Raw genomic sequence first — 14,727 nt, 5'->3', positions numbered from 1 at the left:
GGCATGAATAATTACTTTAAAGTCACTGAACAGCATCACAAACAAATGATCTGAAAATGCAGATGTGAGCTACAGGACTATACCATTCCATCCTCATTTAATGACTTTTTAAAATAATATTTTATTAGACACCAGCTTTCTATATAAGTGCATTAATTGCATCAATAAATAGCCTTGAGATTTGTAAATAAATTACAATATATAATAAGCCTAAACTGCATAATATAATATAATATAATATAATATAATATAATATAATATAATATAATATAATATAATATAATATAATATAATAATATAATATAATATAATATAATATAATATAATATAATAATATAATATAATATAATATAATATAATATAATATAATATAATATAATATAATATAATATAATATTTGGATTTTTTTTTTTTTTATAATATTGTAAGAAATATCACAGTCTTGCATTCAGATTATAAATGAGATAAAAAAAATCGCAGATCCAAAACCAAAGATGATAATCTGCATATATCTATATTCTATAGCATTGTGTCCTATAATGTGTATCGCAAAATGTTGATTTATTGCTCTCAAAAATAAATAAATAAATATATATATATATACATATATATATATATATATATATATATATATATATATATATATATATATATATATATATATATATATATATATATAATAAAATATAGACAAATTATAATAAAATATTTTTTTAATATAATTAATACAATAAAATATATAAGATTTATAAAAAATATGATTATTTAATATAACATTTTAAATATAATTACACGATGTTTTTTGGGAGATTATCAAGCATGCTTGCACTGAAAACAGTGTAAACTGGACTGTGGGTGTTTAATGAAGAAGCTGTTTTTTGGTTTTGTTTAAAGTACACACTTCGTCTGCCGTCCATCGATGGAGTAGAACAGCTCTCGCAGCTCGTCGGTCGTCAGTATCCCATCTGCAAAATACGCTTTAAACTCCTCGAAGGACAGCTTCCCGTCATCTGCAAGAAGACACAAGAGAGAATCAGCAATCAGAGAATCTGAGGATTTTAATATTGCAAAAAAAAGGTTTAATGCATGAAAATGTTTACTGATATAGCTGGTGTAAATGCTAATTATTGTTAAAGTGTCATCTAAATATTTTTTAGAGTATAATTTCTGTCCATACTTCACGAAGTACTAGTTTTGAAACACTTTATTATCTTTAGTGCACATAAATTCTCAGTAAAGTTTAAAGAAGTGTTTAATCTATAGACTTCATATGAAGTGAAATGCTCTACTAAATTCTAAAACAAAATGATTTTTTATTATCAACATGAATGAACAACACCCCAGTATATGCATACACAAAACACACATTTAGTTGCTTGTGCATATCTAGTGTATTTCCTCAAACGAAACCAAATCTTCTAAAGATATGATGCAACAAACATTGCAAACTTTACAAAAACTTTACAAAATTGATCTTAAAATGCAGACCTTGCATTGTCCTTGACTACACCATGCATCTCTACAGATGCAATTCTAACGCTCTTCACCATTATATATTTGATCATCATTTAATGCTGCAATGATGATCTGTAAAAACTGTAGACAAAAGTCTTATAAATATTAAATAATATTCCATTTACAGTCAACCATCAATAAGCAGTAATGCCTTAAAGAAGTGCATTAATTGCACCAGAGAAACAGCATTGATTTTTGTAATTGAAATGTGTCTATGCAAAAGTGAATCAGATTTCAAGTTGAAATCAGATCAATATTAAATCAATTTGATTGTCTGATGGCCTGATACAAAAACCTGTGCACTTTGAAAAGCAATGCAGTCTGGTTGGTTCTTGCAATATTGCTTTCCAGTTTTGTGTGCAGCATTCATCAAACAATCAGTGTAATGACTGGAGGTTGAGACAGCGTTTATTCGTCTCCTCAGCCCACGACGAGTGTCTACATCAGGTCCTGCTTTTTACTGACGGCAGACGACGTAGATCATCCTTGATATGTGAACTACAATCTGCTGTGAGTGCATGCTCTTATTATTAGGTAAGGTGGAGAAGGTGTCATCCATCAAAAGCCCAAAGAGATATATACAGTGCTTTATGTGACAGCACTCTTTCACGGTTGACGGATCGTATACATCACTTCCTGCCTGAGCAGCTCGCTGAACATTGGACATTTATCAGCCTCCTGAAAGACACCAGAAGTGCTTTTAGCCCTCCAGTTGTGCATTTGAGGTTTGACGACACTTCAGCTTGACGTCAGGGGCAGGGAATGAGTTTTCACAACGTGAATGTGAGAGGAAAACTCTGGAGAAGTACAGATCTGGAAAAGCCGTTTTCTACTAGCCTAAGAGAAAATGGTGCGCAGAAAATGATATCACAAGATTTGCATGTTTTCTGAAGGAGATACTGGAGAAATACCTGTGCAAACCCATGCCAAAATTATTCTGAATAAAATCAATAACCCTTTAAAGCCTGGCATATGAAAAAATGCAATGAAATGAAAAAAAATTTTTTACGGAACAATTTATTGAACCTTTAGATAAAATCTAAATAAAAGATAAGTTTCTTGTTATCATATTGGATGCATTAGTTATTTATGGCTCATATAGTCTGATATAGTGAGAATATGGATGAAAACCAGCTCAATTTTATACAGAGAACTGAGCAAAAATATGCATTTTGGTGCAGATTGTGATTTTATTATATGATGAAATACTGATGCTTGTAATATTAATCAATGAGATCTTAAAAAATAAAATGACATAATAGCATGTCTTAGTAAGATGAGATTGGAATGACTGAAACAAATAATGCAATGCAATGCAATTCTGATTGAAAGATGAGGAAATTTAGGCTCCTGAGAAGATGTGAGATGTTCTTTCGGAAACAAACGCTCCTCAAGTTTCATCTGGAGATATTACTGACCTTATTCTGACCTTTACTTGATCACAATCAGGAAAGATTCGACAGCAAAAGACATTTGTACAATTATACTAAAAGACTTGACTTGGAGACATGGAGACCGATCGTGAAACAGATTCCAGTAGGTTTTAAAGGGTTAAAGATGATTTGAGTGAGATTCAGAGCAAGTATATTATTTACTACAGTGATATATAAAGTAGCCTGAGTTTGTGCCTCCGAGAACTTTTTTTTTATTGGAAACGAGAAGAGTTTCAGGCATAAACCAAAGAGAAATTTCAATGAGACGCAGTCTGTCTCCAGGGCCAGAGATCAGACGAGAGCATCCCTTCACTCCTCTTTGAGAAAGAATACAATGGAAATTAAAGTCAGATACTCAAAGCAGCACTTATTAAAGCACACATTTTGATCTAGACATCAACTATGGATGAATCAAAAGAACAATAATTAGACTGATTCTGAAAACGGAAAGCAAACCACCCTAAAAACCAGCAGAAACACTTGATATAAATCTCAAAAAGGCATTAAATAACCATGATTCACAAATCTGCACAAAGATGGTTTGAATGCATTTACTGCATTGCTTTTTGTGGCCAAATAGATACTTAATTACACAAGGCTCACAGAGACAGTGGACATATTCAGCACATTAAAACACTGTCCAACGTCTCCAATTAATTCAAGAGCAAATCTGACGACCATCTGGGTTGAGTCTCTCCACAACAGACGGTCACTGATCAGAGCCAAACAGTGACACCTTCTTCATTCTGTCTACGGCTAACTCGAGCACAAACTAACAGCCAAAGAAGCACTTGAGAAAATATCTTTAATTATGCTGGAAGAAACATCAGCACTTTCAGAGCAGAAAGAAAGATTGTAGTTTTCTCTCCAGAGAACTTCTTTAAGTCTCTAAAGCACATTTGTATGCTAGAAATTTAGTGGGTTGTTCAGTTGCATTATGCACAAATATTATAACGGCTTCATTCACATCACTGACCCAAATCTGTTTTTATTTTACTGTGAACAGTTGTGACAATCAATACGAATGACATTTGCAATACCAATCATTTAAATGTCTGTGTGCACCATATGAAATATTACACAGAAGTGATAAAAGTTATTTTTAATATAGAATACTATGATACCATTCAAAAGTCTGGGGTTTGTATGATTTTTACAGGAATCAATATCTCTTCGCACTAAACTGATCAGAAGTCACAAACACATTTATAATGTTAAAAAATATATATATTTAAAATAAATGCTTTCTAACTTTCTATGCACAATTATTGCTGAAGATTCATGTGCAATAAAATAAATTTTTGTATATATAGGCTTACTTTAAGCATGCATTTTTCTGTTTTTACTGTATTTCTGATTTAATACATGCAGCTTTGGTGAACATAAGAGTTAATTCAGGAATATTAAAAATTATTACTGATCTCAAACCTTTGAACAGTTGTGTATATTTAAAAACAGATTTAAATATACATAAAATCTGTTTTATAAAAAAAATAAAATTTTATTTACATTACATCTCAATTATTGTGACAAATGCATTGGACAATATAAATACAATTATTAATATGCATACATTTAAAAAAGGAGAAATTATTTAATTTCATAACAAAATATGCAATATGCATAAAAATGCAATATATGCTAAATATTAAAATATAAATATGAAATTATACTCAGGGAACACACATACTGGTTTGTATAGCCTGAATGCATTGTAAGTCACTTCGGATAAAAGCGTCTGCTAAATGCATAAATGTAAATGTATATTAAAAATAGTTGTGGTGAATTTGATGTTATGATGAACATGGCATGGCGAATCTTTTAGACTGATTCAGGCCACATCTAAAACATCACATTTAAACCTGAAAACTGGAAATGAGCATCAAGCTCCAGTTTGGTCATCTCATCTATGGATTGTGAAGATTAGCTTTTATTTCTTGCATTAACATCGCCTGACATTTTTAGGTTTAGTTCTGAGAGATATGTGACGTCTGCCGCAGCTCTTGTGGTTAACAGAGACCCCGGAGAGGAGCGTTTGGCTCTCAGGAGACTCTTATCTTCTCTGCTGCTCGGTCTTATTTAGTCTCAAACTAATGTTCGGCGTTGTTGTGTGGGGTTCAGCAGACTCTAATGCATCTTCCTAAGCGTTTCCCACCCATCCCATGCTGTGCTTCAAACACATTTCCTTCAGCGAGGGTGGAGCGTCGCCTGCTTCATTCCCTTCAGGGATTTATTCTGTTAAAGCCTAATTTGTTTTCCCTCACGCACATCTGTGCTTTTCCAACATTTATGGCTTTTAGGTATTTAAAAAAATACCTAAAAGTTCAGTTTATTTCAAGCGACTGCTGAAACTCATCTCTTTCGACACTACTTGAGTTCATCCTTAATAAAAGAAACAACAACAACTTTGTCTTTCTCTTTATTTATCCCTTCCCTTTCTAGCTTGTACTTATTTGAACAAATGCCAGAAACTTATATATAATGAGCACTTTCTGTGTCTGTTTGCCTCTTTAAGAAGAATTGCTTTATGTATTCCCCATGAGACGCTTTGGATAAAAGCAAGAAGATTAAATTTAAATTAATGCACCTTTGGGTTGTTTTAAAACTAAATTCAGGAATTAATGCAAATTATTGTGCAAACATGGACAACATTTGAGCCATGGCACTGTAACAACAAAAAAATCATCCCTCATTATCTTAGCCCCTAAATAGTCCACCCAAAAAAATTAACATTTTCTGAAAATGCTGAAATTTGCTCAGGTTTCATCACTTGCTCAGCAATGGATGCTCTGCACTGAATGGGTGCCGTCAGAATGAGAGAAATGTAGCATTGCATCACTCGCTCACCAGTTGATCATCTGCATGCAGTGAATGGGTGCCGTCAGAATGTCTCCCATCTTTCTTGTAGGAAGTGTTATTATGGGTTATTATTATGGATAAACGGTTTAAAGTTAAAAACTTCTTAATTATGTATTTGTTTCTTATAAACATGCAGCTTTCGTCTTTTCAAGACATTAATTGATAGATGGGGGTTCTGTGGATTACTTATAGATTATTGTGATGTTTTCACCAGCTGTTTGGACTCTCATTCTGACGGCACCCATTCACTGCATGCAGATGATCAACTGGTGAGCGAGTGGTGCACTGCTACATTTCTGTAAATCTGATGAAGAAACATCTACATCCCAGATGACATGAGAGGGAGGATATTTTCAGCAAATTGGCATTTGTAGGTGAATTATTCCTTTAACACTAACAATAAAATAAATAAATAAATCACATCAATCTAATTCTACATTAACACACAAAGGTGTAATGCATCTGCAAACCTCAAAACCACCTTTTATTTCTTTAACTTACAGTCTAGTTTTCATTTCATGGTAGGAATTAAATATTTTTCAATCAAGTAAATTTGCTCTGAAGCCGAAGAAACCCTAAAAAGGGTAAAAAAAAAAAACTTGCGTTGTGCCAAAAGTCACCAGGTGTGCCAAAAGTCACCAGGTGTGCACCGGGGAGCGACCCAGCCGTCCATCTAGAACCTACCCTGCGGGTCAATAGCAGACACACGACGCTTTTCTCTTGCCCACGTCTGTCCCTCGCTGTAAGGATCCAAAATAATTGCCAAGAGTTTCTTTGAGGCTAAAACATATATTACATCTCACAGCTGTCACAAAGTGAGAAACGACTGAATGTCAGTGTGAAGGAGACTGTCTGTGCATTCAAGGTCTGCCAGAATAAAACGGAGAAAATTATAATTCATTCTTCATCCCTGCATGAACACAAGCTGAGAGTGTCAGTAAATCATCAAGAGCACATTGAAATAAATATGCAGCAGGTGGTCAGACTTAAAGCTAAATGCATTTATTATGCATGCATTCAATGAATGTGTTAAACATAAAGTCCAAGATTATGAAATTTCAATGAGCCGTTTGGATGCATAATTATTCATTTATGTATGAGTTACACAATTACCCTGCAGTAACGAGACACTGCGAGGATATTGCAAATTAATATTTTATGCCTAAAGTAGTTTTATTTGCACACAAGGCAAAAACGACTGAATTTCAATATATAGAGCACATAAAAAAGAACCACCATCTCTCTTTGTACACAGAAACTGATTTTCTGTTTTTTTTTAAGAGTTGGTTCAAAGGAAATTCTTTCATATTAAATGCGCGAGAGACAAAGTTAGATTTGGATTTCACAGGACAGTTTCTGGCTTTTGTGCAATGCTTTATTTCAGCACTAAACCTCCAGTCATCTGCTTCTTTAAGCTCTCTCTCATTTGGGAATTTCATTTTTTTTACATGTAATTTTTCATCTCAGTGTGGCTGTCAGATAAGCTTTACTACTCAGAACAGAACTGAAAAAAGGCCATTTTCACAGATAATTAAACTTAAGCTAAGGTAAGGAAGACAGAACCATGAAAAATAATCATTAATACAAAAATAAAATAAAACCTACTCTATAAGAAATTGCTACGGTGTTCTGGATGGTGCTTTTCAGTCCCTTGTCTCATCAGTCTGAATGTTTTAGCAATCATTCGTGATGCTTGACCCTAAAACACCACAATTATTTACTTTTTATTTTATTAATTGTCCACCTATTTTAAATATATTTGTGATTTCTCCTCTTTCCATGCATTCATCTAGGTAAGTTATATTTTTCATCTTTGATAATATCATAATTGTTGTTTTAACAATGCACAAGCATGTCACTCAAATAAATAAATAAATCTTGGATAACGAAGACTATTAGAATATACCTGTAGCTAAAATGTCCTTATAATTGAATTTATGAAAGCGAAACATTTTGTATTTATATTCATAAGATATAGTTAAATGATATCACACAAGCAAGAGTGTTGTTTTCCCGAATATCAGCATGTGTGCACAATATCAAATGTGATTTTAATTTTGAATCATTTGAGTCAGCGATTCAATGATCCGTTTCTAAATGAATCAATCATTTTGAAAGAATCTGTGTAACGAATGATTCAGTGAATCACCCATTAAAGGGTTAATTAATTCGGCCAAAAATGTAAATCCTCTCTTTAATTACTCACCCTCGTGTCGTTCCAAACCCATAAGACATTCGTTCATCTTCGGAAAAATTCAAATTAGATATTTTTGATGAAATCTGATAAACTGCAACATTTTAGCGGTTTTGTAACAACATAATGGTGAATAATTAATGACAGAATTTTCAGAAATATCCCTTTAAGATAAGGATTGTCATTACCTACTGCCGGTGTTTGTGCCATATTTAGTTATCTATGCAAGGCCTATTTCCACACACTCAAATATTGTTTAATTATCATTAACAATTGTGTTGTCAGTTTCACACACCAATACTTTCAGCCCCAGCGTCCTCATAAACACACTCATCTTTCCTCTCCAGTTCTGAGAGGTTTGCTCCGCCGCTAACTCGACCAGCAGCGCCGTCAGATTGAGTTAACAGATGCAACGCGAGCAGACAAACACTCTAAAGCACAACGCAATCTGTCTGTTTGTCTGAGCGAGGGAGGAATGAAGGAGGGATTGAGAGGGAGACAGCAGGAAGAGGATGAGAAATGATGAATACACAGACAGAAAGCTAGAACATTTGCAGAGCGCCTGAATTGGGGAAAGAGGATGCAGAAGAGCAGAAGGGAAATGCGGTGGCTGTATGTGAAGAGACAGTCGCAGTGGGCGTTCTCAGCCTCTTTTGAGGCCTTTTTCATTGCATTCTCTTTCCCTTTGTGTCTGTGCTGACAGCTCTAGGATTTCAGACCCTGCCGAAGGGATTGTCAGACACGCTTGACATGTTGTTTGTCACTCGATTGGCCGGCAATGATGGCTCAGGCAGATACTGAAACCGACCTTCTTTCAGGCAATACGCTTCTGTTATGTAACACAGATGACTGTGGGGTGACACAGCTAGTAGAAATACAAACTACAACTAGAATAGCGAAGCAGTTAAAGCTGCAGCATCTACATGCAAATCTGAAGCAAACAAAACGGCAAAATAATGACTGTTTTCAAACAGGTTTCACAAACAGTACTGACCCTGCTCCCTATCTGCCATTGGACAATCAAACGAATAGCCCCGCCCCAAATTCGCACCATTGGTTGAGCACTTTTTGAGCTACCAATGACTGACTTATAGTGACTGTAAAGACACCAGAAACTATTTGAATGCAAATAATTACACATAACTGTTAACTAGCCGAGAATTATCTCATTACAGCATTGAAATTAAAAAGCAATGATCTAAATCTGCCACTGATGAATGCTTTACATTTTAAATACTAACTAAAACTAACACATAACATGCCCATAAATGTATTTTCTAACACAATAGGCTATATGTTTTAGTATATATTTAAACAATTAAAAAACTACAATTTAAAAATTTACAAAAGTAAAGAAAACTTCTTAGAGATGGAGCCTTAGCAACTTCTGAAATAAAATAAGTTTAAATTAAAATATTGAAATTATTCAAAACCCGAAATAAACGTAAATTAAAGCTAAATAGAAATATAATGAATAATAAAAAATGCAAAACAAAGTGACTAAACCTTGAAATAAAATTAAACTGAAAACTGAAAAAAATAAAATATTAATAACATAAATCTATATAAATAATTCTAAGAGCAGTACATTTTATAATTGTAAAAGAACACTTTTGCATTTAATGTTATATGTAACTAAAAATAAAATAGCATAAATAGCATAATACTACATAAATATTTCTAATATTATATATATATATATATATATATATATATATATATATATATATATATATTTATTTATTTATTTATTTATTTTTATTATTATTAATATTTTTTTTATGTAATTATGGAAGTTAAATGGGTCACGAAGAGCATAACCAGTTAGGACAGAAAACAAAACAAATGGTTATAGGTGGTATTTTACATTCACATACAAATTAAATGTCTTGAGTGAAAATATATAATTAATACTCTAAACTTAATTAGGCAGCCCCTTCCTCAGAGAGAAATTTTAAAGTCAAACAACCACAACCCAGTAAAGTTGGCTTTAGAAAGAAGCGGCAAGAATCCATGATCTCGGTATCACAGGCCTGTGGGAAAGAGTTCGTTAACGAGGTTAGTGTGAGCTTCTAATCTTTAAATAATCTCCCTTCAAGTCACTGAGATGGAAATCCTCACAGGAGAGCTACAGCTCAACTTAAAACTCAGTTTATCCTCAAGAGGAGAATAGCAGCCAAACCCTGTTTTTATTTCCCATTCGTCTAGTGCAGTGCTCTACTTAGCAACCGCGCTCTAGTTTGACACCAGCAGCTCACTTCATCAACGCTTTCTGATCGAACGAAACTCGACTCGATTGTTGTTAGAGTGAGTAGGTGGTTGCTAAGGTGTTGTGAGCAGTTGGTTGCACAGGTGGTTTCTAGGGTGTTGTGGATGGTTGCTAGGGTGTCGTGGTGGTTTCTAGGGTGTTACTCAGATGACCTGGGTGGTTTAGGGTGTTATAGGTGGTTGCTAGGGTGTTTCTAGGATGCCCTAGGCGGTTTCTAGGGTGTTGTGGGTAATTGCTAGGACACCCCGGGAAGTTTTTAGGGTGTTGCGGGTGACGGTTGCTAGGATACCCTGGGAGGTTTCTAGGGTGTTGTGGGTGGTTGCTAGGACGCCCTAGGCAGTTTTTAGTGTGTTGTGGATAGTTGCTAGGACACCCCGGGAGGTTTCTAGGGTGTTGTGGATTGTTTCTAGGACGCCCTATGGGGTTTCCGGGGTGTTGTAAGTGGTTGCTAGGATGCCCTAGGCTTTTTCTAGGCATTGTGGGTGGTTGCTAGGATGCCCTAGGTGGTTTCTAGGGCATTGTGGGTGGTTGCTAGGACACCCTAGGTGGTTTCTAGGGCATTGTGGGTGGTTGCTAGGACGCCCTATGAGATTTCTAGTGCGTTGTGGGTGGTTGCTAGGACACCATATGCGGTTTCTATGGCATTGTGTGTGGTTGCTAGGATGCCCTATGGGGTTTCCAGGGCGTTGTGTGTGGTTGCTAGGATGCCCTATGGGGTTTCCGGGCATTGTGGGTGGTTGCTATGACGCCCTAGGTGATTTCTAGGGCATTGTGGGTGGTTGCTAGGACGCCATATGCGGTTTCCGGGGCGTTGTGTGTGGTTGCTAGGACGCCCTATGGGGTTTCTAGGGTGTTGTGGTTGGTTGTTAGGAGGTTTCTAGGGTGTTGTGGGTGGTTTCTACAGTGTCATCGGTGGTTACAATGATGTTCTAGGTAGTTGCTATGCTGTCCTAAGTGGTTGCTAGGGTCATCAAGGTGGTCACTAAGGTACTCCGATCGGTTGCTAGGTGGTCCATTCTCAGCTGTCTGATATTCAGGTTTCAGCTCGCTCCTTCGATGTGCATCTGTGTTCTTTCCACCTCGTTTCGTGCAAGTGAAATGACAGAGATAACATCATGTGATGCTAGAGGTCTGTTTAAACTCACTGTGCAGTATTAATATTGATGCAGCCTTAGCAAAGCACACTATTAATTATGGCTTTTTTCACAGCACAAACACAGCTCTTTCATTTTCTCTCTCTCTCTCTGCCGCTCTTATATTCTCGCACTCCACTTCTCTTTCGGTTTCTCTCCATCCTTGGCCACAATGAGAGCATGATTGAAGTGGCAAGAAGGTAACTGGCATTCTGGAACAATAATAATGACCTCTGAAAGGACTGTGCTGCCTCAGCGACAGCCACTCACTTCTGATTTGTTTGGACAGTGCATCGTTCTGTTCATTTCGTCCTCGCCATCCTCGTGCATTACAGGCCTTTGAAGAATAAACTGGCGTTTTGTGACAGACTGCCATTGGCTGCGGCTCAGATGAACCCTCACATGTGTCTGAGGGACTCCAATTACTCTCCGGCTTCAAACTCATCAAACATGCATTATGAATAAAAATGAAACGTTTTTTGCAAACGCCTGTATTAGCATTCCCAGAAATTACAAAGCGGGTTCTCTTCAGCACCCATAGGAAAGAAAGATGTGACCTGATTAACATCGCAATTGTATTCCAGACAGAAATAAGATTAACTGAGAGGAAAATAAAGATCTCGACAGGGTCTCAAACTGTGCTCAAAGTCTGAGAAGCAATCAAAAGTCTGAAGAACATCTGTTTGTGTTACACTAGCAACAGCAAGAGTTCACCCAAAAGTTTTTTTTTTCATCATTTACTCACCCTCATGTCATTTTTTTCATATGTTGAATATAAAAGAAGATATTTTAAACAGTTGTTGGTCCGATGTAGGGAAAATTATTCTGTGGAAGTCAACGGGGACCATCAATTGTTTGATACCCAGTTTTTTACTTAAGTGCAACATAAATAAGACGCTCATACAGGTTTGAAATGATAACACAATTTTCATTTTTGGTTGAACTACCCCTTTAAAGAGGACTTGTTATGCCCCATTTTACAAGATGTAATATAAGTCTCAGGTTTCCCCAGAATGTGTCAGTTTCAGCTCAAAATACCCCACAGATCATTTATTGTACCATACTGAAAATTAAAATTTTTAACAGAAGTGAAAACATGCTGTTTTTGTGCATGTCTTTTTAAATGCAAATGAGCTGACAAGGGAGGAGCCTTTTCAGGTAATGCCTTGGATACTCCCCCAAAATAAATAATCCCTGATCATTATTATGTCATGCACACATGATATTGCAGTTTGTCTGACATTATGAAAGTTTATTATTTGCATGGTTTTAAAGCCATATCAGTTTAGACTTCTGATATACTGTTTCTGAGCGTGTTTCTAAAGCATACTCTCTTGAGTACAACCGCAAAAAGAGTATGTAATATATAGTATGAATATGAAATTCATGCCGGAAGTAGTAGGTCATCCTGGTACTTTTTGCCTACTCTTGTTCTGAGTACTGTGAATTCACACATACATCTTTTCGCCTACTATATAGTAGGGATGTATGCAATTTCAGACGCAGCCATCATTACCAGTCGTGGGCGGGGCCTGTTCCAGAATGACATCACTGACGGTTCGATTTACAGGGAATGCATGAATTTGATAAAATGTATCATTTAAAAGCTCTAAAACTCGACCAAATGCATGAATGTAAAACACAAACATTTCTCATCGTATTCTTCCATGATTAAATGATTAACTGAGCTGCTTTTTGCATTAATTTCATCGCCTGGTTTGTGTCATTGTATCGAATCTATAAACATCTGAGATAATACTGAATGTTGAACGCAATGCATCAGGATATTGTTGCAGGATAACCATGCAAACGGTTTATTTACAGTGACTAAGCAGAAAGCAAGAAAAATGCTTTTTGTTTCATTGATTTGGACTTGAAATATGACTTGCAATTGAACCGCTGTGCAAAAGTAGCAGGAGAAACACTTTAAATATGACATAGCAAAAGATCAGACTCACCATTTTTGTCAGCTCGACGGAAAATCTGTGAATAGATAGAAATGAAAAAAAAAACAGTCAATAGGCAGTTTATCAACGTGAGCAGCATTCAGAAGCGTAGAGGACTGGTGGAAATCAATACTGAATATAATTTAGTGTGAATGAATGTCTTTAATGAACTGCACCTTTAGAGCTTTACTGTGTTTGTTTCTGTTGTTAATTATTATCACAATTTATATAAATGGATTTCTTTGTGTATTAATGTTCAAATGTAATTTATTCCTGTGATGCTCCGCTGTATTTTCAGCATCATTCCTCCAGTCTTCAGCGTCACATGGTCTTCAGAAATCATTCTGATATGATGATTTACTGCTCCAGAACATTTCTGATTATTATCAACAGTTGTGCTGAACAATATTTTTGTGGAAAATGTGATGCATTTTATTTTTCAGGATTCGCAGATGGATAGAAAGTTCAAAAGAACGGCATTTATTTGAAATAGAAACGTTTAGTAACATTATAAATGTAAGTTTTGATCAATTTAATGCATCTTTGCTGAATAAAGTATTAATTAATTTTTTATCTTGCATAAAAAACTTTGTCCCCAAACTTTTGAAAGGTAGTTCAATTGTATAAATAAATGCATATACTTTCACAATTTAAGTTTCATCATAATGTTATTCAATATAAATAATAAATATAGGCTTTAGGTCAGAAAAATAGCTATTTTTGAAACCTTTTTTCACCTGATTTATTACATAAATATCTCATTTAGAGCAATGTATTTGATTTGTTATGTGTTCATGTGTTTTTATATTTCATATGCACAAGTTCTGCTTATTTTTCTTCATTTATTTTATTATCTTATTTTCTGAAGTCACGTCTCTGTTTTTAGCTTCTTTTATGAAGCTCTGGTCTTTGTAAGCACCGATACTGAGAGCTGCGTTTCTCCTCTGTGATCTACATTCATATTGTCAGGTGGCCGGTTTATTATATCTTATAAAACACAGCTGCAAGCCATTGAATTTATCTGCAAAATAAAGCAAAAACAAGCTAAAGTAAGGAGAACTGAAGTAGTGTAGTGTGTCTAGGCCTCATTATTTACAACAGAACCATTTACAAAAAGCAGTTTGTGCAGATGAATTCTAGATTTGAGATTAAATTTAGTGGGAACATTTCATGCAAAAATGTAAATTCTGTGATTATTTATTCATCTTCATGCTGTCATGATAATCTTTTCCTCTGTTGAAATCTCATTCAAGTTCATGTATAGACAAAAAAAATGCTTTTTTGTTTTTAATCTGGACAAAATAATCATTGCAAGCATGCACAAATTTACTCGGATTATTGGGATGTTTTTATCAGATTTTTGGACTCTCGTTCTGAC

At 35.1% G+C, this 14,727-nt stretch overlaps 1 protein-coding gene across 1 annotated transcript in view; it reads right to left on the bottom strand.

Annotated features, from left to right (window-relative positions):
• The window catches only part of LOC113101893 (N-terminal EF-hand calcium-binding protein 1-like), a 34,376-nt gene that overhangs the window by 15,893 nt on the left and 3,756 nt on the right, over positions 1–14,727 (bottom strand). Inside the window, exons 2-3 of the mRNA XM_026265697.1 lie at positions 13,362–13,386; positions 902–1,010 (exon numbers count right to left, since the gene is read on the bottom strand). Of these exons, the coding sequence (XP_026121482.1) occupies positions 902–1,010; positions 13,362–13,386 (134 nt within the window). The remainder of the gene's footprint in view (positions 1–901; positions 1,011–13,361; positions 13,387–14,727) is intronic.

The sequence above is a fragment of the Carassius auratus genome, chromosome 6 (assembly GCF_003368295.1).
Source record: "Carassius auratus strain Wakin chromosome 6, ASM336829v1, whole genome shotgun sequence".
Classification (NCBI taxonomy): Eukaryota; Metazoa; Chordata; class Actinopteri; order Cypriniformes; family Cyprinidae; genus Carassius; species Carassius auratus.
Note: the sequence above shows the minus strand (reverse complement) of the source record. Positions and strands in the feature narration are given on the sequence as shown.